Source organism: Canis aureus, chromosome 15, assembly GCF_053574225.1.
Source record: "Canis aureus isolate CA01 chromosome 15, VMU_Caureus_v.1.0, whole genome shotgun sequence".
NCBI classification, from domain to species: Eukaryota; Metazoa; Chordata; class Mammalia; order Carnivora; family Canidae; genus Canis; species Canis aureus.
The window spans coordinates 43242886-43269102 of NC_135625.1; the positions used below are offsets into that span (position 1 = coordinate 43242886).

General features: G+C 42.9%; 1 protein-coding gene and 1 long non-coding RNA gene across 5 annotated transcripts in view; one reads left to right on the forward strand and one right to left on the reverse strand.

Moving 5' to 3' along the window:
* The first annotated feature begins 11021 nt into the window (after window positions 1-11021).
* Window positions 11022-26217, forward strand: part of AP3M2 (adaptor related protein complex 3 subunit mu 2) — a 41546-nt gene continuing 26350 nt past the window's right edge. The window contains exons 1-5 of one of the 4 annotated variants that reach the window (XM_077849352.1): window positions 11022-11146; window positions 14149-14199; window positions 15101-15270; window positions 21169-21512; window positions 24774-24945. In XM_077849352.1, coding sequence (XP_077705478.1) covers window positions 21240-21512; window positions 24774-24945 — 445 coding nt within the window. In that variant the 5' untranslated portion in view covers window positions 11022-11146; window positions 14149-14199; window positions 15101-15270; window positions 21169-21239. Of the gene's footprint in view, window positions 11147-13623; window positions 13908-14148; window positions 14200-15100; window positions 15271-19684; window positions 19819-21168; window positions 21513-24773; window positions 24946-26217 lie in introns of those variants that run through there. The other 3 variants (XM_077849351.1, XM_077849350.1, XM_077849349.1) reach the window with 3 other exon arrangements.
* LOC144284614 (uncharacterized) lies at window positions 12657-21778 on the reverse strand. Its single transcript, XR_013353079.1, has 3 exons — window positions 19362-21778; window positions 17458-17510; window positions 12657-15220 (listed from the first exon to the last, which is right to left on the reverse strand). It is a non-coding gene; the product is annotated as an uncharacterized LOC144284614 (long non-coding RNA).

The window sequence follows — 26217 nt, forward strand, 5'->3', positions numbered from 1 at the left end:
AGATACAGCACACGGGAGTTATTTCCCACATTAAAGTTCCCCCAGATGGCCTAAGGAGCAGTTCATGGCTATGAACAGTAAGCCAAATTCAGATGAGAGGAGGTCATTTCAATGGAGATCTAATCTTGGCCAAAGTATTGATTCTTGACCTCCTTCTTGACATCTGAATTGATCAACTCAGTTTGGTTCACCTACCATTTATCTTCTCAATCTTTCTTTGGTTTTTCCCATACATAGGCTGCCACAACCACACTCTGCACACCACATATCCATTTCCCTTCCCACAGATAAGGGATACTGAATCAATATGTACATTACAAGCTGCCTTGGACTCACCATTCCCTGAAGCCAGTTACAATACCTAGTGGACCAGAAGAGGCACAGTTTCAGAGCACACTTGGCTCAGAGACCCATACAACAACCTTTCACTGGGATAACCAGGAAAATCCTACCATACCAGGCTGTAGAGTGGTTTAGGGGAGGTTGGTGTCCAGAAGAGAACCCAGTGCAGAACAGCTGTGTTGGGCAATACTTCCTGCATCGCACCCCATTGAGTCGGCTAAGGTTAAACTGGGTCTGCCTCCCAGTTCATGTTCTTTCTCTGACTAACCTCACTCCTCCACTTCTGTTCATAGGTGTTGATCCCTAATGAACATCTTTGTCTCTTTCTAGAGAATCCAACCTGGGACAACAGCAGTTAGAGAAGTTTCCATAAGCTCCTAACACCAAACCTACATACTTATTGCCATCGTGCACTGTACCTTTTCTCCTGTCACTATGAGTGAACTGCACATTTGATTCCTATGGATGATCTTCTCCATTTGTGTACTAAGTCCTCTCCCAGGTCACTTGTTTCCCAGCTTACCCCCTCCAGTGATTGTTCCTTCTTTTCTATAAATGTTTTTCCTTTCTACTGGATCATTTCCACCAGCAGGTAAACCTACTGCTACTCCTTCCACTTAAAAAACAAACCAATGTCTCCTTGATCCTAGCACCTCCTCCAAATATTGCCTCATTTCTCTTCCTGTTTAGAACAAAATTCTTTAAATGAGTTGCCCTAATTTCTCACCTCCCATTCCGTCTTGAACCCCATCACTCCACTGAAGCTTCTCTGATCTTGGTCTCCCATAACCTCCACATTGTTAAATCTAATGAAAAAAAAAATCCTCAGTCTGTCTTACTCAACTTATCAGCAATATTAGACACAGTTTATTTTCTTCAGGATTATACTTGTCTGGTTTTCCTGTCTGGCCACTTTTCAGTCTTCTTTACTGGTTCCCCCACATCTTTCTCACTTGTTGGCGTGACTTCAGAAGACTTCTCTTTTCTATATGCTCCCACTCTTTAGATAACTTCATCCAGTCTTGGGCCTTTAAAAATTATCTGTATTGGGATGCCTGGGGAGCTCAGCGGTTGAGTGCCTGCCTTTGGCTCAGGACATGATCTGGGATCGAGTCCTGCCTGTGTTGGGCAGGTACATCAATGTGTTCACCACCCAGGAAACTCCTCCAAGTCTCAGTGTCCAGAATTTTAATTAGAGATTTATTAAGTGAGCATGATTGATTAAATCACATTGGCCAGTAGACTAAAATCAATCTCCAGCCCACCTCCCCTTCCCAGAGGTCATGCTGACCCAAAATTCCAACTCTCTCTAGTCACCAGGTTGGATTTTCTGATGACCAGCCACCATCCTGAAGTTACCTAGGGGCCCACCAGGAGTCACCTCATTAGCATTACAGGACACTCCTACCATTCAGGATCTTCTCAGAGGTTTTGAAGCTCTGTGCCAGGATAAGAACGAGATATACTTATATCACATTATCTAACCACTCTTCTTGGAGACACCTCCAGACTTAAACATCTCAAGCTTATGTCCTGATATTTCAACCCAAATCTGCTCCTCTAGACTCTTCATTTTAGTAAAAGTCACAATCTCATTCTTCCTAGATACTCAGGCCAATAACTTTAAAGTCATTCTTGACTCCTCTCTCTCTCACACATCATAACACATCTGTTGGCAAATCTCATTGGCCCCATCTTTAATTTTATGGAGAATCTAACTACTTCCACTATTTTTACTGAGGCTACCCTGGTCATTTCTTATCTTACTTATTGCGGTAGGTTTTTTCTTGGTATTCCTGCTTTAGCACTTGCCTCTTTTCAGCCTCCTTGTCCTCCTGACACTCACAGGTGATAAGAGAGAAAGAAACAAGTTCTCACACATGGCGGTTGGAGGGAGAGAGTGAAAAGGCAGAAAGGCACTTAATTTGTACTGGAGAAAACAGAATGTGTACAGAAAGCAGTCCAACGATATGGAAGATGAAAAAGAAGGCAAATATCATGATAACAATGAAAAGAAAGATGGGGAGAGATCATTGTTCTTATATTTGAGATTCTTTTTTACAGCTTTATTGAAATATATTTCACATATCATAAAATTCATTCAATAGGCTTTAGTATATTCACAAAAGTGTGCAACCATCACCACAATCTTTTTTTTTTTTTAAGATTTTTATTTATTTATTTATTCATGAGACACACACAGAGAAAGGCAGAGACACAGGCAGAGGGAGAAGCAGGCTCCATGCAGGGAGCCTGATGTGGGGCTCGATCCCGGATCTCCAGGATCGTGCCCTGGGCCAAAGGCGATGCTGAACTGCTGAGCCACCCAGGGCTGCCTCCACCACCACAATCTAATATTAAATCTTTTGCATCACCTCAAAAAGAAACTCCATACATATTAGCTGTCACTCCTCATTCCCACTCTCCCTTACCCTAATCCCAGATTGATCTACTTTGTCTCTATGATTTACCTTATCTATTCTGGATAAATTGGATCATATATGTGATTTTGGTTGCTGGCTTCTTTGACTTAGCAGATGCTTTCAAGATTCATCCTGTTATAGCATGTTTCATTGCTTGTCTTTTTATGCCATTGTGTGGATAAACCACATTTTGTTTATCTAACAGTTGATGGGACATTTGAGTGCTATCACTTTTTAGCAACTATGAATAAGTGCTCATAGTGCTGCTACAAACACTCATTTATAAGTTTTTATGTGAATATGTGTTTTCAATTCTCTTAGGTATACACCGAGGAGTGAAATGACTGGGTCACAGGATAATTCAATGTTTAACTTGTTAAGGAAACATCCAATTGTTTTCCACAGCAGTTGTACCATTTTTACACTGTCACCAGCAATATGTGAAGTTTCTGAATTCTCCAAATTCACCTCAACACTGGTTATTGTTTCTTTATTTGTCTATTATAGTCTTCCTGGTGAGTATGCAGTGATATCTCATTGTGGTTTTGATTGGCATTTTCCTGTTGACTAAAGACCTTAAGCATCTTCTCATCTGTTTCTTGGCCATTTGTATATTCTCTTTGGAGAAATGTCTATTCAAATCCTTTGCATATTTTAAAGTTGGTTATTTGTCTTTTTCTTGTTGAATTGTGTTCTTTATATATTCTAGACATTAGACCCTCATTTGATATAAGATTTGCAAATATTTTCTTCCATTTTTCTCAGTTGTCCTTTCACTTTCCTGATAGTGTCTTTTTAATTTGGATGAACTCCAATTTATTTATTTTTTTCTTGATTGTATTTTTGGTATCATACCTAAGAAACCATTGTATGATCCAAGGTCATGTAGATTTACACCTGTTTCCCTCTATGAGTTTGATAGTTTTAGTTCTTAAAGTCTTTAATCTATCTTGGATTAATTTAAACATTTTTAGGGATGCCTGGGTGGCTCAGCAGTTGAGCATCTGCCTCCAGGGTGTGATCCTGGAGTCCCCGGATCAAGTCCCACATCAGGCTCCCCGCATGGAGCCTGCTTCTCCCTCTGCCTATGTCTCTGCCTCTCTGTGTGTCTCTCACGAATAAATAAAATCTTTGAAACAAAATTTAAACATTTTTAAATTGTGGTAAAATACACATAACATGAAATTTACCATCTTAATCATTCTTAAGTGTACAGTTTGTGTTCAGTATATTTACATTGTTGTGTAATGTCTCGAGAACTTTGTCCTTTTGCAAAACTGAAACTCTATACCCCGTAAACAATAGGTCTTAATTTTCCCCATTCCTTCCACCCCTAGCAATTTCCATTCTACTTTCTGTCCCTATGAATTTGACTACTCTAGATACCTACTTAATTGGTATTTGTCTTTTTGTGACTGATTTATTTCACTTAGCATAATGTCCTCCAGGCTCACTCATGTTGTCCGATACGTCAGAAAAATCCTTCCTTTTTAAGGATGAGTAATATTCCATTATATGTATATACCACATTTTGTTCATCCATTTATTTGTTCATGGACACTGAGTTTGCTTCCATCCTTCTGCTATTGTGTGAGTAGCATTGCTATGAGCATGGGTGTGCAAATATCTCTTTAAGTCCCTGACTCCAATTCTTTTCAATATAACCAAGAAGTGATATTACTGGATCACAAATATTTCTTTTTTTTTTTTTTTTTTTTTTCTGAGGACCTACTATACTGTTTTCCATAGTGGCCACACCAATTTACATTCCCACCAATTGTGCAAAAGTATTCCAATTTCTCCACATTCTTACTACCACTTGTTATTTTATACTTTGTTGTTGTTTATAGTAGCTATCTTTTTTTAAAAAAAGATTTTTTTTTAGAAATATCAGCGTTTTACTTTTTTTAAGGCTTTATTTATTTATTTATGAGAGATACAGAGAGGGAAAGAGAGGCAGAGACACAGGCAGAGGGAGAAGCAGACTCCATGCAGGGAGCCTGATGTGGGATTTGATCCTGGGACTCAAGGATCACGCCCTGGGCTAAAGGCAGGCGCCCAACCACTGAGCCACCCAGGGATCCCTTAAAAAGATTTTATTTATTTATTCATGAGAGACAGAGAGAGAGGCAGAGACACAGGCAGAGGGAGAAGCAGGTTCCATGCAGGGAGCCTGACGCAGGACTCGATTCCAGGACCCCAGGATCACGACCCAAGCCGAAGGCAGCACCAAACTGCTGAGCCACCCAGGCTGCCCTATAGTAGCCATCTTAAGGGTGTGAGGGGGCACCTCACTGTGGTTTCAATTTGCATTTCCCACATGATCAGTGATATTGTGCATCTTTCATATGTTTGTTGGCCAGTTGTATGTCATCTTTGGAAAAATGTCTATTCAAGTCTTTGTCCATTAAAATTTTTTTAAAAAAATAGGGTCCACATCTAGCATGTAGACCAACTTGGGACTTGAACCCACAACCCTGAGATCAAGACCTGAGCTGAGATCAAGAGCTGGTTGCTTAACCAACTGAGCCACTCAGGTGCCACTCCATTTTTTAATTAGATTATTTTTTGTTGTTGTTGAGTTGTAGAAGTCCTTTATATATCTGAACATTAATCCTTTATCACTGATAAGCTGAGTAATATACTGTGATGACATTTCTCACACAGCATTCTGTTTTTCCTGAGATTACTTTTGTTTGGCTTTTGCTCCAATAGAACTATACAGTCCCTCTCCATTATTTCCCCCTTGGTCAAATGTACCAGGTAACCTATCACTTTTTCTTCCACTTCCTTTTTTCTTTCTTTTCTTCTGCCTCCTCCTCCTCCCTCTCCCTTCCTCCTTCTTCCTCCTCCTCGTCCTTTTCCTCTTCCTCTCTTCCTTCCCCCTCTTCCTCCTTTTTCTTTAAATCCATATAGGTTTTAGATATTTCTTTTTCCTACTGTGAGTGCTTTTCAGTATTCAGTAAGTACTAATTTAGGTACTCAGGCCCTTCAACCCTGGGAAGTTCATTAGATTAAAAAAAACCTTTTTCTTCTCTCCATTTCCTCTATTCTCTATAGCATTCCTGTTAGTAAGGTATTAGACATTCTGTATTGGTCTACTGTTTTTCTTATATTTTTTCTTCTGTTTTCCCTACTTCTGTCTTTTTTCAATACTTTCTGGGAGATTTCTAGACTTCCTCTTCCAAATGTTTTATTGGAGTCAGAAACTATGGTAATTTAAAATTGAATACAAAGGAGGAAAAAAGAACACTCCAGATACACATGACTAATGTTATTACTAGTATTAGCTAATAATTTAAGAATAATAATCATTTTATTAGAAAATGTGCAAATATTTTCCCCAATGTGTTTTCAAGCTGAAGAAAAGACCATTGGATTTATTTAGACTCTGAATATTACTGTTTTTATTATTCACAGTATCTTTTTGATCTTCAGGTGTTTTTTGTTTTTTTTTTCTGGGAGTATGGGGAGTATGTTTTTTAAATGAAAATTTCTAATATTTTTTCAAATATTGGTTTTGTTCCTCAGAAACTTAGAGAAAATGGAACTTTTAGATTAGAATCTAATTTTCCCCCAACATCTGAGTACAAAAACTTCCAAACATACAGAAAATTTAAAAGAAATGTACGGTGAATAGCCATATACCCTTAGCCTAGATTCTACAGTCCAGATTTAATTTTTTTTAGTTGAAATTAGTATTTTGCCTGCCTCTGAGTGATAGCTCTACCATAATTAAATAGGAAGTGTTTTGTTCCTACTGGTAAGTCCAGTGCTTCATAAGAGTTCTGTACTATGGCCAACTTCATGAGTGTTTTAAACAAGCCAACACAGGCCAGTTGTTAACTGGGTGGAGGAGCTTCTAGAGCTCCTTAGAGAAACAAGATTTCAAATTTAAAAAGTTCTCCAGCTTGCTGCCTAAATACACCTACAGCTTTTGGCTCTTATAAGCAGGTGTTGTCCAGAGGCATAAACCTAGGACTTTCTGGTTGTGTAACAAGGGAGAAACTGCCAAGCTAGAAGGTGATAGGAACAGTGATGGAGAGGAAGGGTAACTGGGATTCATAGGCTCCCAAATAAATATTCCAAAAAAGTTCTATTTTACAATTAGTGGCAACTGTCCCCATGGATGATATAATGCTCCATTCCCACGTGCTCTCTGCTACAAATTCATACAAACTTCTCCCTGTTTTTCAGAATTACTAAAGCTAAGAGAAAGGGGACCACAAGTCTAAGGAAGACAGTGGCAATCATTTCTCTAAGCTGGTTCCAACTACTGTACATGATATCATAAGCTATGTATTTCAACTCACAATAATTGCATCATTTTAGCAAAGTATCATATTCTTGGTCTTTTTCTTTTCCTGGAAGGTCTTCAGTTAAGAACAGCCTCCAAAGCAAAGCGATATGTGCTCATTGGTTAGCTTCCTATTACCCGGGGAGGGGGGTGGGGAGGTCTCGTGGCTGACTGAAACCTATGGCAATACATATATCATCTATATCTTGTAAGACCTGAAATTTCTCAATGCTAAAGCCCTTTGAGACAGCCCTGAATGTAAAGTTTTGAACAGGAGAGGAATACTTGAACAAACATAAAAATAGGACTTTTAGAATAGGGATGGCATTTTTATTTTTTTTAATTTTTAATAATTTTATTTTTATTTTTATTTTTATTTATTTATGATAGTCACAGAGAGAGAGAGGCAGAGACACAGGCAGAGGGAGAAGCAGGCTCCATGCACCGGGAGCCCGACGTGGGATTCGATCCCGGGTCTCCAGGATCGCGCCCTGGGCCAAAGGCAGGCGCCAAACCGCTGCGCCACCCAGGGATCCCAGGGATGGCATTTTTAATTATAAAAGTTCTTCTGCCTTTCTAAGTGCATGATCTTAACTCTCAATCAAGAATCAGTAAACATTTTCTGTAGAGAGCCAAACTGTAGTTTAGTCTTTGTGGGCCATACTGTCTATCTTACAAGTATTCAACTGTGCCATAGTGAAGAGCAAAAGCAGCCATAAGCAATACATGAACAAATGAGGATGGCTTTATTCCATTTAAACTTTATTTCTGGGCACCTACACAAAGACTACGTTATTCGTAAAACAAAGACTTCACATTAATGCTGCAGGACCAACTACAGCATGAGTTAAAAATTTACAGGCCCACAACACTTTACAATTGAAGTTCCCTCCAACATAGTTTAACTCTCAATATTTAGATACCTTTTTTTTTGAAGATTTTATTTATTTATTCATGAGTCACACACACACAGAGAGAGACAGAGACAGAGACAGAAAGAGAGAGACAGAGAGAGGCAGAGACACAGGCAGAGGGAGAAGCAGGCTCCGTGCAGGGAGCCCAACGTGGGAGTTGATCCCAGGTCTCCAGGATCATACCCTGGGCTGAAGGCAGCGCTAAATTGCTAATGGGCTGCCCTATTTAGATACCTTTTATCCAATTTGCAAAACCATGGGATTAGAAAGTCATATTGGACCACTGTATTATTTTAAAAATAATTTTTAGGGACGCTTGGGTGGCTCAGCGGTTTGGTGCCTGCCTTTGGCCCAGGCTGTGATGCTGGAGACCCGGGACTGAGTCCCACAGTGGGATCCTTGCATGGAGCCTGCTTCTCCCTGTGCCTGTGTCTCTGCCTCTCTGTCTCTCTCATGAATAAATAATCTTTAAATAAAAATAAAAATAATTTTAAAAAAAACATGAAGGCAACAACATAGGCTTTAGAGTCAGATGTAAATTCAAATTTAGGTTCTGCAGCCTTCTTAGTTGCATCATATTGAGTAAACAGAAGAACATTTCTACACGTTTCTCCATTTGTGAAATTGGACAATTAAAAGATCTGTATCAACTCCTAACACAGTGTTCAGTAAGGCACACAGTCCATTCTCAGCAGATGTTACCTTTTTTCATTGTTAAGTCACTAAGTAACAATTTTTACTTTTATCTGTATAGAAAGACCGTCAATGTCATTGGATTTTAGTAGCCCATTTCACTGATTATAAATCATTTTGTAGTTGGGAAAATCACCCTAACGTGATGTCATTAACTTGGAAGCCCTGTGATGAATTTGATAGACAAATGATACAGTGGGATCCTCCAATACCAGTCGGCCCTCGGTGTGTGTGTTTATATTTGGCTTGCCACTCTAACTACATTTCTGTGAGTTAGTGGTAGTTGTTTGTATAAGGACACTTTAAACATGAGTATTTACCAAAGCATTAAAAAAAAGGCTTTCAGATGACTTATGGAGAGCTCCAGATCCCATCACGTAGTGTTTAAGCAAATACAACTTTGAGGTTCGCCTTAAAAGTTTTTTTTTTTAAGAGATAATACGTGGTACATAGGACAGAAATCAAAAAGTACAAAAGACAATATAGTTTTCTAAGAACGAAATCTTCTTCATCTCTCCACTACATACTCTCATCCCAGCTGCTGTACTAAGCAGCAAGGGCTCGGCTGCAAACACGCACACACAGCGGTGTCTGCTGCGCTGTGCGCACCTCGCTTGATTACTTAAGACTATACCAGAAGATTCCCTCCTCTCTGCATACAGAGCTGCCTTGGTTTTTTTTGTTTTTGTTTGTTTTTGTTTTTCTTTTTTTAATGGCACCTTAATATCTTCCCAGAGGGATGACGTCCCGCATGATTGAACCCGCCCCCGGGGAAGGGCTTGCAGGTTCCTTCTAGTTGTTTCCTCCAATAGGGAACACTGCAACCGTGCTTCTAACTTCACCTTTACCCTGTAGTTCTGTTTTCTTCCAGCACGCGCGGCCAGCGATTCTGCGGGGCCCTCCCCGCCCCCCCCCACTCCGCGCCCCGCCCCCCGCCAGGGATGCTGCGGGCGCGTCGCCCCGCCCCCCCCACCGCCCCCCGCCCCCCGCCAGGGATTCTAATGCGGGGCCCTCCCCGCCCCCCGCCAGGGATGCTGCGGGCGCGTCGCCCCGCCCCCCGCCCGTCCCAGCCGAGCCGCCCCGTCTCTCCTCCCGCATCCGTCGGGCTCCGCCGCCCCACGCCGGCCTCTGGGGGGGCACGCGTGGGAGGCGGCGGGGCGGGGGCAGGTGGCGGCTCACTCCTCGCACGGCGCGTGTGCGGCCGCGGCGGCGTCGCCATCTGCGGTCCGCGGCCCGGCGCTCGGCTCCCGGGGACTCTGCCGGCCGCCCGCCGCGGGAGCGCGGGGAGGCGCTCCGAGGGGTCTCTGAGAGACAGGCGCGGGCCGGGCAGCCCCGCTCCGGAACAATGGGGCCTTTCAGCCGGCCCTGCGGACGGGGGCTCGTCGCCATGACAACCACCCGGCTACGCGGAGTCGGAGAGGGTCCTCGCCTCCGACGCGCGCGGCGCCGGCTCCCCTCCCCCCGGCCCCGCCGTATGGCGCGTGTGGCACTGGCAGCTGTTGTCACTAGAAGGCACCTCTTTGTCTCCGGGGGGATGAAAGGCCTTGGGTTCTCGCCGCCACCCTCTTTCTCCGCCCGACCACCTTCCTCGGCGCGCGGCTCCGCGTCCCCGGCACCCGGGGCCCCTCCCGCCCGGACGCCGGAGCTCAGCCCGAGGCGCCGCCGCCCCTGGGCCTCGGCTCCGCTCGGGTCCCGCGCTCCCTCCTGCCGCCGCGCTGCTGCCGGTGCCCCAGCCCCGAGTCACGGAAGTCTCCCGGCCCCGCGCAGGCTTCGGAGCCGGGGATTCCCTTCAGAAACCTGGGCGCTCCTCCCCTCACACCCGACAGCGCCCCCTTCTGAGGCGACGAGCGCGCGACCGGGCGGCCCCGGTGGTGGGCGCGGGCTCTGCCGGCTCCGCTGAGCGCAGCGCTGTCCGCGCAGGGGGCGCCGGCCTGGGGGACGCGGGACTCGCCGGCTGCACACCTGGCTGGGCGCGAGGCGACGCCTCGGGAGACCGTAAATAACCTCTCAAGCTTCTAAATGAAAAATGTATTATCAAAATGTTTTCTCAAGTTTCTTATTACCTTACATGAATACCGTAATACGGTTGACTTTTTTTTTTCTTTTTTTTTTTTTTTTTTCTGTGGAGGAGCTTTATAAGGATTGAAAAGTGAGAGGGATTGGGGACGCCTGTGTGGCCCAGTGGTTGAGCGTCTCCCCTCCGCCCAGGGCGTGACCCCGGGGTCCCAGGATGGAGTCCCACATAGGCTCCCACAGGGAGCCTGCTTCTCTCTCTGCCTGTGTCTCTCATGAATAGATAAATTTAAAAATCAAGAAAGAAAAGAAAAAAAGAAAAAGAAAAGTGAGAGGGAAGTCTGGCTGAGCACGCGCCTGGGATCCCGGCTCCGGAAGAGCGCCCAGACCCTGTGACCTGCCCGGGGGTTCTAGGAGCACGCGGTGCTTTCCAGGCCTGCCTGCAGGTGGAGCGGGTTACCTGGGTAAGGGGAGAGGGCAGCATCAAGAAGGAGCCGGAAGGAGCAGTGGAGAGAAAGATGCTGAAGCTAATAGTCACCAGCGTGGGAAGAAAGTAAAACCAGGGATGTTGGGCGATTCCGCAGATAAAGATAAGCTTAGGCTTTCGTGCGGATCAGAAAAATAATCAGTGTTCATCAAATCTTTTCTCCAAAGGGTGCATACTAGGGAAGAAACTGGAAGACACCTGCTGCAGAATTCTTGGTCTTTCTACCCTCACTTTTTCGAATAATTTAAAGTTTTCAAAGGGCATTTAAAAAAAAAAAACAACTTTGGGCATATTAAAAGTGTAACCAGCAAAAGGGAAAGAAGTTCAACAGGTGACTGACAAGAGGTGTATTTTTCTGTTCTTTGCTTTGAATTACCATCGATTACTTTTGGTAAACAGGAAGCAGCCCCGTCATCAGGCACACAGGAAATAAGTATTTGCAAAGTGAAGGTTTGTTTTTTCCTCTGAGAGTAATTTTTATCTAAATAACTACCTACAAAATAAGAAGTATGTTACTCTGAAAACTCTTTTTTACAATCCAAACTTCTTTCTTTCCCAACATTACTGAGTAAATTTTGGAGAGAATTCTGTCAGTTGTCCTGTGAGATTTGATTAATATTTCCCCAGTGATTTCAAATGAGACTCCAATAGAGTGCCATGATTTGGCAATAACTAAATAACCCTAGTTAACTTAATGGTTTTTTTTTTTTAAGGGTTGAAGATTGCTATTAAGAAATAAAAGCAATTTTCCTTTTCTGAAAAGAATACTCATGGCTGTATCTATAGGCTGACTTATACCAATAAATACATCATTTAAAATATTTTTTTATTTATTTGAGAAAGTGAGAGAGAGCAAGCATGTACAACAGGGGGAGGGGCAGAGGGAAGAGAGGGAGAAGCAGACTCCCTGATGAGGAGGGAGCCAGACCAGGGCTGATCCCAGAATCCTGAGATCATGACCTGAGCCAAAGTCAGATGCTTAACTTGTTTATCCACTGAGCCACCCAGGTGCCCCACATCATTTTATTACAGTCACATGTGGAACTATGTAGAAATATACTCTGGAGAGTTCAGAGGCCACCATGGGGATTAAGACAAGGCCAAGTAGAACTCCATGGTTCTGATTCCTGTGTCATTCTATTTTATCTGTTTTCTATGTAGGCTCTCATTTGTTTAAGATATTTCACTGCTGCAAAAGAAGAAAAGATCATTGTTAGTAGAAATTTAGAATTGGAAAGATCTTGGAGATAGTGTAGTCCAATTGTCTCATTTTACAGGTAACCTTTTGATTCAAGCAATTTATCTAGATAACCTGCCCAAGATCACATGGTCAGTTTATGGCTATTTACAACCCTGTGACCAGTTGCCATCCTATTGCCCTTCCAGATCAGAGCTGACCACATTGCCCTCCTCCTGGCCAGACCCTTCTTGTTACTATCTATCTTGTGGAGATTACATGAAAGTTCTCTGGTGGAGCTTTACTGTTTTCTAGTCAGCTTTCCATAAATCTTTCAATTCCAGACTTTATTTAAAATATCCAATCTAGGGGATCCCTGGGTGGCTCAGCAGTTTGGCACCTACCTTCAGCCCAGGGCGTGATCCTGGAGTCCCAGGATCGAGTCCCGCGTTGGGCTCCTTGCATGGAGCCTGCTTCTCCCTCTGCCTGTGTCTCTGCCTCTCTCTCTCTGCGTGTCTCTCATGAATAAATAAATAAAATCTTTAAAAATAAAATATCATGGGCAGCCCCGGAGGCTCAGCGGTTTAGCGCCTGCCTTTGGCCCAGGGTATGATCCTGGGGACCCGGGATTGAGTCCCACATCGAGCTCCCTGCATGGAGCCTGCTTCTCCCTCTGCCTGTGTCTCTGCCTCTGTGTGTGTGTGTGTGCCTCTTATGAATAAATAAATAAAATCTTTAAAAAATAATAATAAATAAAAATAAAATATCCAATCTAGGGGCACCTGGGTGATTCAGTGGTTGAGCATCTGCCTTCTGCTCAGGGCATGATCCCCAGGTCTTGGGGTGGAGTCCCGCATCAGACTCCCTGTGGGAAGCCTACTTCTTCCTCTGCCTATGTCTCTGCCTCTCTCTGTATGTCTCATGAATACATAAATAAAATATTTAAAATAAACAAAATAAAATATCCAATCTATTCATGGACCGTAGGTGCTCTAGTCACTCCCATTGACTGTAGACAGCCTGTTAGATGTCTACCCAATTTCCATTCTCCTGTCTATTAACAGAGTCCCATTTGGGAAGGGGAGTAGTAAATGTGCCCAGTTAAAAGTATTCCCAGGACCTCTTTTTAGCTCAATACTGAACAAGAGAGCAAAGAGGGACCTCATGAAAAAGCTCATTAAAGGCACTGACTTCCTGTTAGTTCATTTGCTTTTTGTCTTTCCTCCTTCTCTTTGCCTGGAATACAGCTTGATGCCTGCAGCCATGACAAAGATGTGAGCATGAGGTGAAAGTTCCACCCTAGGAATGGAGGAATGGCAGCCTAGGAGAAACCTGAATCCTTGACATGAAGCTGATATTCTGGCCCTTGAATATGATCCCCATTTGCTCCAATTTAGGATAAGAACAAAGTAGACTAGGAATTCAGTTTTATTGAGCGAACTTCTTTTTGAACACTTATTAGTTGTGTATATAGTATCCTGTATGTTACAGGACATACAGCATAATAATTCACTCGGTCATACAATGAAACAATTTCCTCTTCTACTGCCTACCCCTAAAGGTAAGGAGAAGGAACCAGCTATATTAAAAACAGGGAAAAAAGACTTTTCAAACAGAGGGAACAACATATTCCACGGCCTAGAAGTGGGGAGTGGGGAGGGTACATTAGAGGGGGAGCAAGAGACTCAATTGGAGAGATGGAAACTGGTAGATAAAAGAGACGTGCCTTAGTCCATTTAAGCTGCTGTAACACAAGTACCATAGTCAGAGTGGCTTAATCAACAAATATTTATTTCTCACAGTTCTGGAGATGGAGAAGTGCAAGATCAAGTCTCCAGCAGATGCACTGTCTGGTGAGAACCTGTTTCCTGGTTCATAGAAAGCCATCTTTCCTCTGTTCCCTATGTAGTGGTGTTAAGTCCTTGGGAAGGACTAATCCCATTCATGAGGACTTCACTCTCAGGACCTAATCACATCCCACAGGCTCCACTTCCAAATACCATCCCATTGGGCAATTAGGACTTAACATATGAATTTTGAGGGGACACAAAGAGTCTATAGCAAGGTGGTAAAGGCATTTGAACTTCATGCCTTGGGAAGGCGTTGAAGAGTCTAAGCTGCACATAGCCATTAATAGTTTTTTTTGAACTCACTTTTGCTGCTGTACATAAAATGAATTGAATGAGGTGAGAGTGGAACTGGGAGACCAGTGTGTAGGTGGTTTATAGTCTTTCAGGTGAGAGGCAGTGGTGGTCTGGACTGGAGTTGTGACTGATTTGGATAGAGAATGGATTCCTGATATACTTCAGTGAGGGAATCAGTAGGGTTTGTTTCTGGATTAGATGCAGGGTTGAGGGTAATGGAGGACCTTGTGGGTATTGGTTTGAGTAGCTGAATAGATAGTGATACTGTTTACTAAGATGAGAACTGGGGGGAGAGTAGGACTGGAAGAAGGAAAAGATTGGGGAAGAAAACTCAAGAGGTCCTCTTTCCCCCTTTAAGATGTCTGTGAGGCACCTGAGTGTAGATGTCAAGTGCATGATAAGATATGTGGGCCTGTATGTTTATGAAGAGGTTGAGGTTGGAGATACAAAACCTAAATTAAATAATTAAAAGAGTACTTATACTCCTGAGGTCATCTAGACAAGGAGTGTAGAGAGAAGGAAGGAGCATCCAAGAAGCCACAGAATAATGTGCCTTGGGTATAATAGCATCTAGGGGAGGAGCCATTTGGTTAATGATTTCTTCCTTCAGGAGACTAGGACCAGGATGCCAGCCCGAGGCTGCTGGGAGAGGGCTGCTGCTGCTTCTTGTCAGGCAAGGTTTGGATCGCAGGACCTTGAGATGAACTTGAGATGGCCTTGCTTGGGGTTCCTGAGCAAGAGGAGGTACAGAGAAGCAGAAGCTCTGCCATCTGGAAGCAGGTATGCATCCCAGGATACCCTCATCACATCACATCTTGTAAGCTACATTATTACTTGCATGTGACTCTTTTTGTTTCCCCTTTATAATCCCCAAGCCTTTACACAAGCTTTGTATAAGTATCCATCTGGTCTTTGCTCTGCTGTGGGAAATTAAACTAAAACTTGTGTGTCTACACTGATATTAAAGAGCTAAAGGAATGCTAATCTCCCAAGTCCAGCATGGTGAGGGCAGCCAGTAGCAGGAGTCCCTAAGGGGAAGGTAAGACTCTTGTTTGAGAGTTAGGAGTGTTAACTGTAGGCTCTCCTTTCCAGAAGGATAGGCTCCTTCCATGACCAGGCTTGAAGGAGCTGGTCTTCAATTTTTTTTTAAATTTTTTATTTATTTATGATAGTCACAGAGAGAGAGAGAGAGGCGCAGAGACACAGGCAGAGGGAGAAGCAGGCTCCATGCACCGGGAGCCCGATGTGGGATTCGATCCCGGGTCTCCAGGATCGCGCCCTGGGCCAAAGGGCCAAACCGCTGCGCCACCCAGGGATCCCTGGTCTTCATTTTTTTAAGGGATCTTTTCTTTTCTTTAGAGTTTTTTCTCCACGTTGGATTATAAACTCCCGAAGACATGTTTTAATTGTCTTTGTACCCTTGGTGTCCAGGAGATAGTCAGCACTCCATGAATATTAGTTTAATAGATGAATGAATATATATTAGGCATTGATATATGCACACCGTGGTTCTCAGAGTTTACAGTCCAGTTGCAGTGATCAGATTGGGTGCATGAATGTGTGGCACAGTGTCAAAAGCACTGTAGGTTACATAAAGGAGCTATGAAATGCTATTTAATCACAGAAGAGGGATAAATTACTTCTAGTGTGGGGCATCCAGCTTGGGACAGACTTCGTGGACGAAAAAACATATGGCTAGGCCTTGAGGGCTGGAGGGATTTTCCACAAATAGGATGAGTAAGAGATGAATACATGCCAAGAAGAGGGATCAGTAAGAACAAAGACAGGGTGAGAAGGCATTCTGTTTCTTCATTGCATGACCAGTAGTGAGGTTTGATGCAAGGGTAACATTCATGGATAGGAGGAAGAAGTGTCAAAGATAGAGAGGGGCTTGGAGCCCCCACTGCAGAGCCCTTAAAAGTGTCTTTCTCAGTGAGCAAGGCCTCTCTTGTCTTAGAACAAAATATTAATAATAATAATCCAGTAATTTTCAGGGAATCCTGATAGCTGAGATTGGCTTCTCACAATGGAAAAATTTCTCAGGGGTGACTGGGTGGCTCAGTTGAGTGTCCGACTCCTGATCTTGACTCAGGTCATAATCCCAGGGTCCTGGGATCCAGCCCCACACTGGGCTCCTTGCTCAGCAGGAGTCAGGGCTCCTTGCTTCTCCCTCTTCTTCTGCCCTTCGGCCCCCACTCATGTACACATGCGCGCTCTCTCTCAAATAAATGAATAAATCTTAAAAAAAAAAAAAGAAAGAAAGAAAACTCAGCAGTGATTGCTGTTAAACACTAGGATGGTTCGTTAGTGGCAGGTTTAGAAATCTTTTCCCAGAAATGTTTATGTATAAAATGGACTTGCCATTTTAGTCAGTGGTTTCCTGTGGCCCTTCTTAACACCATGACAAGGTACTATATGAGCTCCCAAATTCTATGATACATTTGATTAAATTCAAAAAATATTTGAGTGTTGAACTTGATATGGCCCTTGGCATTGCTATGAATGAATTCATGCCACCTCTCCCTCCCCTGTGGCTCTCTTCCAGTGATCCCCATCTCAGCAAATGACACTTCCATCCATACAACCGTGCACATCAGAAACTGAATAATCCTGGATTCCTCATTCTTCCTTATTATTCACTTTCTAATTAATCCCCTTCATTCTACCTCCCAAACGCCTCTGGAATTTGTCCACTGATTTCTCCAATCCTCCATGCTGGTTGAAGTCACTAGCAACTCTGATGTGGATTACTGCAATAGTCTAAATGATCTCCCTGCCCCCAAGCTTGGCTTTCTCCAATCCATCCCACATGCCTGGTCTTTATGAAATGTAAATTTGAAAGCATTTCACTGTCCTACTTAACATTTCTTCAATAGGTCTCAGGGCCCAGGCTTATGAGAGAGGCAGGAGGCCAGACCAGACTGCTTAGATCTTCCTGTGTGCTTGAACTCCAGCCATGTTACTTACCTACTTGCTTGACATTTGGCAGATTGCTTAAGCACTCACTGTAGTTTTCTCATCTATAAAAAGGGGATCATAACAGTAATTCATTTCAGGGTAGTTGGGAAGACTAAATGAATCTGGATCTTCCTCTCCTCTGTGAACCTTTAAATTTGGAATGCCACTAGACTCTCGTCCTCTTCTCCATGCTCATTCCCTTAGTCATCTCAGCTGGACTCATGGCTTTAATATCCATATCCTGATAACTCCCAAATGTACATCTCCAGTTCAGACCTTTCTCCTGAATCCTAGACTCATGTATATCTAGCTGGCTTCTCAACATGGCCATTCAATGGCTATCAGATATATTTAATTTAATATGACCAAGGCTGAACTCCTAATTTTTTTCATTCAAACTTTCTCTGCCCAAAATAATTTTTTCCCTAAGGATTTTATTTATTTATTCATGAGAGACACACAGAGAGAGGCAGAGACACAGGCAGAGGGAGAAGCAGGCTCCCTGCAGAGAGCTCAATGCAGGACTCCATCCCCCTGCATCTTCCTGCATTCTTTCTCCAATCCTAGTTCGAGCCATATTTAATTCTCTTATCTCTAGAGCTTTCCACATGTAATCTTCTCTCTGTCCTTCTACCCTTTTATTTGGAGGAATCTACATTCATCTCTCATAGGATTTCCCTAACTCTAGGCCAGCCCCCTCCACCAGCAAACCACCCCCGACTCTGACCCCCCCATATACTCCTTGCTCATCACGTTGCTTTGTAATTACTGCCTTCTCAATTGTCTTCTCCAGCTAGCCTTGGTGACAATAGACACTATGCCTGTGATGGTAGTCATTGCAGCATCTACAGCACCCAGCACAAGGATTGATACATAGGAGGCTCTCCGTAAATATTAATGCAGTGAATGAGAACAGCCCACAACAGTGATTGCATTTCTGCACTTTCAACACACATTGCTTAGTAACCATGTGCAATTGCATCTTGTGCTGCTTCTTAGGTAATAACAATCGCTGACGCTTTTCTAACTCAATCCTCACAACTCTGGGAAGTTGGTACTATTAGTGCCCTTACTTGAGAAGGGAGGAACTTGAAATTTAGAGAAATTAAAATACTTTCTCAAGGTCACAGAGCTGGTAAGTGTTGGATCAGGATTAAAACCCAGGAAGTCAGGCACCAGAGCCCCTCAGCTTATAGGAAGACACATCATTCAGCCATTTTGATTTTGGATTTTCTCTTTTACTTACTTAAAAAATTAGTCAAGTATCTGTCCTTAGCAAGTATGTCAAAGAACAATCCATTATCACCTTCAATATACAATTATCACAGTCTTCTCTATGGAGGAGTTGCCACTTCTGCTTCCTTTCACCAAAGTGAAAAATAAAGCCCAAGCAGGGTGACAGCCTTGTGGTGTAGATTAACGTTATTACCATTAACATCAACATGCTGTTTTATCGAACACATGAAATGTGCCAGGCACCTTCCATTCCTTGTCTTACTTAATAATTTTGTTTAACTAAAGGTGAACCTTGTTGTCTGACGTCTACTTCATGACTCTCTGGATCACAATGATTTGAATCACTTAAAATATATTATCAAAGTCATTAGAACTCCCATGCAATTTGCAGAGTGACCTGCCTAAGTACCTCCTTTTCAGATCTGAGAACTGAGATTTTTGAAAGGTTAAGTGCCTTGTCCAGGGTCAGGCAGGTGGTGGCCTGGTTGGGGCTGGAAGAGGCCTCCTGAATCCAGGTCCAGAGCTCTCCATAAGACTCTACAGCCCTTTACTTCACCCGATGCACATAAACGAAAAGGCATCGTGTCTCTCTCTCTTTTTTTTTTTTTTTTCATCGTGTCTCTTTTTAAATGCATTTATCTAATGGAAAGGAGTCATTACTGCCCATGCTTTCTTACCCATGATTTCCTATTTGACAAATCCTGCCCTGGAAATCACACTTTTTAGCATCCCCATCTAGGTACCTTCCACGGGTATCTTTACGCAGGCAGCTGCAGCCGCCCCTTTGTGACTGGGTGATTCAAGGCCAAGGGGCCCTCGGACTGGTCACGACAGCCAATCAGGGTGCGGAGCCACAGAGCTGCACCAATTGGAGATTACTGAAGCCTCAACAAGGGCCAATTGAGGGCTCGAAGCCAAGAAGACAGTGACGGGCAGACAGCTATCAATCAGAGGAGCGGATCATCGATGTCCAATCAGAGGTTTTGAAGCCACGGTCGTGGGCGGTGCTGGCGTGAGGCCCAGGGGCCGGCCAATCAACGGGCGAGCGGCCGCCGGCGCGCGTGCGGGGGGCGGCCGAGGGGGCGGGGCCTGCCGGCGCGTCGGGACTGTGGGCGCTTCGAGGAGCGAGGCTGGGTGAGGAGGGCTGGCGACCCTGGTCGGGGTTGCGGGCCGAGCGTGCATGCACCCGGCCGGGGGCTGAGGGAGGCGGGCGGGGACGCGCGAGGGTCCGGGCCGGGGGCGCGCCGGGCAGGTCCAGAGTTAGGGGATGCGGTGGGATTCACCCTCCAGGCTACAGGATGCGGCGGGGAGAGCTGAGGGAGCGAGTACACGGCTGGGGAGGCGGCCGACGCCGTTCCGGGGGCTGAGGGAGGAGGGGACGTTGTTGCCATGGTAACGCACGTGTGCAGTCTGGCGACCTTTGTCACCGCCTGGACTTGCGCCCCCCTGAAATCCGCCCCCCGCCACCCCCGCCCTAAATGGCCTCCATCATCCTTCGCTCTTAGGCGGTTGAGGTGGACCAGCACAGAGAGAACCGCCTTTAGCAGCCACCCCCCCTTCTCCCAGCCCAGTTACCCCCTCTTCCCCTCCCGCCGGCTGGCTGTCAGCGGGCAGAGGGATGAAGCTCGCCCTGGGGTCCTGGTGTTGCAGGCTTCTGCGGTGTGACCACCTGGGCCGGTTCGCCGCCAGCGCGGGGCGTGGCCAGAGCTGGGCTAGATGCCTAGAGAGCATCCCCCAGGGGGGCTGTTGTAGGGCACCCGGTGCAGAACCTTGTTCCTAACCAAGACCGAGGTGCCGGCTCTCCAGCCGTTGACCGGCTGTCCAATAGATTATAGTATAAAGAGAACTAAATCTGTAGTTTTACATTTTTCTAGTAACCACGTTTTTTTAAAAGGTTAAGTTAATTTTAATATATTTCATTTAGCCTGATATATCAAAATATCAATGTTGAGTTAATGTTAATATTATATTATTGGTATCTAAAGTTCCTTCTTAAATATAAGACCTTCAGTGTGGTGTGTACTTACAGCACATTTCAGTTCAGACCAGACATATTTCAAGTGCTCAGTGGTGGCCTTTCGCTAATGGCTACCGGTTGAGACTAAGCAACCGTAAGCATTTCATGTATGTGCGAGTTGTGGCTAAATACATGAAACTCATCAATATTCTCTTCTGTGCAGGGAGCACAGCAATGAGGCAACAAAAAATGTTAAGGCCTGGTCTTTTTTCTCAAGGAACTTCCAGTCCGGTTGAGAACACAGACATCCAAAAATTAAGTCAAATTTTAAATGGTTAGAATTAAGGCAATAGTAAAGATAACCGGGCAGTAAATGATTTGCAGACAAGGTGGCTGATAATTATCCTTAGGAATTCTAGAGGGGGATACTTCAGGCTCTTACGTAGAGGAAGACTTGAGTCTGCTCTTGAAAGATAGGTATGGTATTTTGGCTGAGTGAAACTGACTGTACCTTCTTTTATTTTTAGGGTTGAAAATTGGCTGTCCTGAAGGTTTTCAGACCGAAAAAGACTTTCCTTTCTCACTGACAATCTCCACCATGATTCATAGCCTTTTCTTGATCAACTCCTCTGGAGATATATTCCTGGAAAAACATTGGAAAAGTGTGGTCAGCCGATCTGTTTGTGACTACTTTTTTGAGGCGCAAGAGAGAGCTACTGAGGCAGAAAACGTACCTCCAGTTATCCCTACCCCTCACCACTATCTCCTAAGTGTTTACCGTCACAAGATCTTTTTTGTGGCTGTGATCCAGACAGAGGTCCCTCCTCTTTTTGTTATTGAGTTCCTTCACCGAGTAGTGGACACATTTCAGGTGTGTGAATTTGAGGAAGCTCGTACATGTAAACTGTATGTCTTTGTGATTCTTTTTTCTTTGTATTCAGCTTCAATTAAGGAACAGTTTAAAAAATCAAAACTGCGATTGCTCACTTCCTCTCCCATCTTAGAAGATTCTTGTTTCTGTTTATTGAATTGGCTATATCTGAAATGGCAAATTGAATACCTTTGAACGTGTTCCATAAGAAAGCCACTCGGTATGATTGTATACAATCATTTTAGTTATATGGAGATTGGAGTTGCCCTATTTTTTGTTCATAAATCAGATGAATTTAGTTTTGGGGTGTTTTGTTTTCTTAGTGGACTTGATGCTAGCCATTGTCAAGTACATTGCTTTGAGTTGCATGAAAAAGTGATGAGTGTGTAAAAATATGTATATTTTCAAGAGCTAGGCAAAAACTCAGTAATGCTTGTTTCACTCTGCTTGGCAGACGTAATCTCTGAACCCAAACTTCATTGTAGGTTTGGGTGCTTATCCACACAGTGTGTCAGTACTAGTGATGAGCTCTTGTTGCAAACTAAGATAAGGTTGGAAATCTTCCGTTCCTGTAAGAATTTAAGTGACACATTTTACAAGACACAGTTTTCACTTTGAGTTTTTCTTTCAGGAATAGATTTGAAGATCTTGGGGAGCAGGGCATAAGGGAAGTATAAGTAAGTTATACCAGGATGTCAGCACCATTTATATTATAGCACAGGATTTTAGTCTGTCCAGACTGTGGATTCAAACAGTGGGGTCCCTCCCCCTAAAAGAATTGTTCAAATGCTAACTACTATGGTTATTTGCATAACTCAGACAATAAGTGAAAAGCAAGGGCCCTTTAGTTCAACCTCTGTGTTATGTGAGGTCTGGAATTGGTCATATGAATACAGAAATCGTGGAATCAAGAGATGATGACTCAGATATTATGATGAAATTAAAAAACAAGTCAAAGAGTCCTTTCATTTGCACTCATATCTGTATCACATGTCTAGAACAGCTTTCATCCCAAGAAAATTAAATATATTTTATAATTTTTTTCCCACAAATACTAGCTGGTGTACGATTCTGGGTTTCCAGTTCTCATGTGGCATACTAGTTCCTTCCCACAGTGAAAACTTGAGAATTATAAACCCGAGTATGTGGAAGAAGTAAAAGAAGAACCCAGTAGTTAGGACCTTAAACTTCTCTCATTGGGCCTCATTATGATTTCCACATATGATACTTTACCCCATTCTAAGATTAACAGCCCCTTTGGTGAAACCCAGCATTTGCTTCATACTGCTATAGCAATATTATGTAATTTATTACAAGACAGGAAGTGAGAAAAGTTGTTTAATCTGGTGGAAACCACAGAGGAATTTGGGATAATAGTAAAGTCGCTAGCTTGGAAGTCGGGCTTCAGAGCTTGTCATTTTTGAAGAATTTGTTAAAAGTAAATGGATATGCCCTGATTTTAGTGTCTTTTCTCTCTGACTGTATTATTTTTTTAGTACTAGAATATGATGGAAGAGTTCCAGCTGTAGAATTGCAAACACTTTGCTATAGTAATTTGTCATACTTTCCAACTGCTCAGTTCACATTATGTCTGATTTATAAAATCTCGTGAGGTGTTTTGTTTATTTTTCAAAAGAAAAGCACTCTTGGGATGGAACTGTCTTGCTCCCCCTCCCCCTTAAATCCTCGTTTTTAAAGAATTCTTGTTTTAGGAACACATTCCTGCCTCTTAAGTGTTCTTGGATATTGGAATGTCTCTGATAATTGCTATTATTTGTGTAATTTAGATCACATCTGGAGTCTGTTCAGTTTTGAATATTGTAATTTTAGGAGCATATTGGAAAACTAGAGCATGTTCAAAGAAATGGCAAGGTGGTAGAACTATCTAAAAACCATATACCACACCATCAACAGTGGAAGAATCAAACAGAATTGGTCTGGAAGAAAAACCATTGAAGTGAAAGCTTGTAGCTGTCTTCAAATAACTGTGGGGCTATTATGTAAATTTGTTCTGTAAGGCAGATCTAGGAAGCAAATTTCAATTTAGCAAAAGAAAGAACTTTCTAATAATCAGAGCATTCCATGAATAGAATGGGCTTTCTCAAAAGGGTGAATTTCCCTTCAGTGGATGAATTCAAGGAGGGTTGTATGACCATCTCTGAGGTCCTGTAAAAGATTTGACTGACCCTGCTAAAAGGGGCACACCCAAAGACTACAAGCATTCCTTTCTTTTTATCATCCTGCATCACATTTTGCAAAGCACTTTATAGTTTACAAAGTACTTTCACACATACTATCATTTAATCAATCATGCTTAGTTCTTATAACATCCCTGTGTGTCCAGTACTATTAAAGAAATCAAGGCCTGAATTAGCAAGACTTTTTCAGTGAATGACATTAAGGTTAACACCTAGGTCTTCTGATTTGGAATCCAGTGTTTTTTCCATAACTCAGATAATTTAGTATCTAAGCCTTTGTTAGTAAAAGCACAAAGCATTCTTAGAATCCTACCATTTTATTTTATTTTATTTTTTTTAATTTTTTTTTTTTTTTTTATTTATGATAGGCACACAGTGAGAGAGAGAGAGGCAGAGACACAGGCAGAGGGAGAAGCAGGCTCCATGCACCGGGAGCCCGATGTGGGACTCGATCCCGGGTCTCCAGGATCGCGCCCTGGGCCAAAGGCAGGCGCCAAACCGCTGCACCACCCAGGGATCCCCAGAATCCTACCATTTTAGAGTAGAAATGATCCAAAGAGATTTTCTGATGTGCTAGTCATCTCCCTCATTTCATTTTATTTCCCTCTCAATTCTTATTTGCTGTATGAATGTCAAAGAATAACACAGCAGAAAGGGTTAAAAAGATTTTCAAGTCCAACGTGTATCATATCAAGTATTATTATTTTGCATACTTCTTTCAAATTCTTGTTCATAAGCACATATGATAGTCCAGATTCCATTTTGTATTCTATATATTTTGTCTAATTGAAGAAACTAACCCCCCAAAAGTTAAATGGCTTACTCTTAATTTGTAAAAGAAGTTAGTAATGACACTAGTACTATAAGCCAATATAGTGTTCTTTTTACCAAACTGGGCCACTTAAGAGAACTACAGTTATATTCCCTCATTGTAGAAGAATGTCCTAGAAGCACTGTGTAAACACAAGGACAGGACTAACTAGATCCTTATTCTCTAGGAAGATTCTTTCCCTTCATTACAGTCTCTGACTGATTTACATTATATATATTGTATTTTCATCAGGATTATTTTGGAGTCTGTTCAGAGCCAGTGATCAAAGATAATGTGGTTGTGGTTTATGAGGTACTGGAAGAGATGCTTGACAATGGGTTTCCATTGGCTACCGAATCAAACATCCTCAAAGAACTGATCAAGCCTCCCACTATCCTTCGAACAGTGGTCAACACAATAACAGGTATGGAAAAAGGGGAAACCCACAGAAAGCTGCCATCTTGGGTGTGGCTTCCTCCCGGGGTGTGCGTTGTTTTGAGTGCTTGTCTTTGGGGCTCTCGGATGTCCAGGTGTTTTAATTTTGCTCATTATAATCTTTGATTATGACCTGAAATATGTCTTTCTCATGTGGAAAATGCCCTGATTTCAATGACAGAATAAAGTGTGCGCCTTTATTTATTTTTTTAAAACTTTAAAGAAATTTTTATTTATTTATTTGAGAGAGAAAGAGTGAGCAGGAGCTGGGGGAGGAGCAGAGGAAGAGGGAGAGGCAGACTCCCTACTGAGCAGGGAGCCAAACATGGAGCTTGATTCCAGGACTGTGAGAGCATGACCTGAACTGAAGGCAGATGCTTAACTAACTGAGCCACCCAGGTGCCCCAAGCATGCTTCTTTAAAAAGAGGGCTTTTGTGTTTGTTTGTTTGTTTGTTTTTCTGATTACGGAAGAAACACTTGATTATTATAGAAATGTCAGAGATACAGAAAAGCACAAAGAACTTGAAAATAACTCTTAATCCCACTTCAGTTTTGACATATATTTTATCTTTTCTAGACAGATAAATAATGATTAGATGCATGGAATTTTTTACAAACAACTCTTGTATATTTTTTAAAACTTTCATCAGTATTTTGTGAACATTATCCCATTATGATACATTTTAAGATTTTATTTATTTGTTTATGAGAGACAAGAGAGAGAGGCAGAGACATAGCAGAGGGAGAAGCAAGCTCCCCGCGAGATGCAGGACTCGATCCTAGGACTCCAGGATCACGCCCTGAACAGAAGGCAGATGCTCAACCACTGGCATCCCAGATAACAAGGAATTAACATTCTTATATTTAAGTCTTTGTGTACATGTGAGGTGATTTGTTTTCAGTACTATGAATGAAAGTGCTAGATCCAAGGGTGTGCACATTTTAAGGACTTTAATGCATTGTGCCAAACTGATCTCCAAAAAATTTATACTTTCTGTAGTAGCAATTTCTATGCACCCTGGCCAACCCTATCGTTATTAATAATTTTTTCAAAGCTTTGGCAATTTAATAGGTTAGTTATATCTTATTTACACCTCATTTTTTATTATTAAGGAAGTTAAAACCCATTCTAGTGTTTATCGAGCGTTCTTCCTCTATTGTGAATTTACCTAGTTGTGTCCTTTGTCCAGTTTTTCTTTTGTTGTTGAAATGTTTTTCTTTTTTTTATACTAATTTAAAAGAATTCCTTTTGGGGCACTT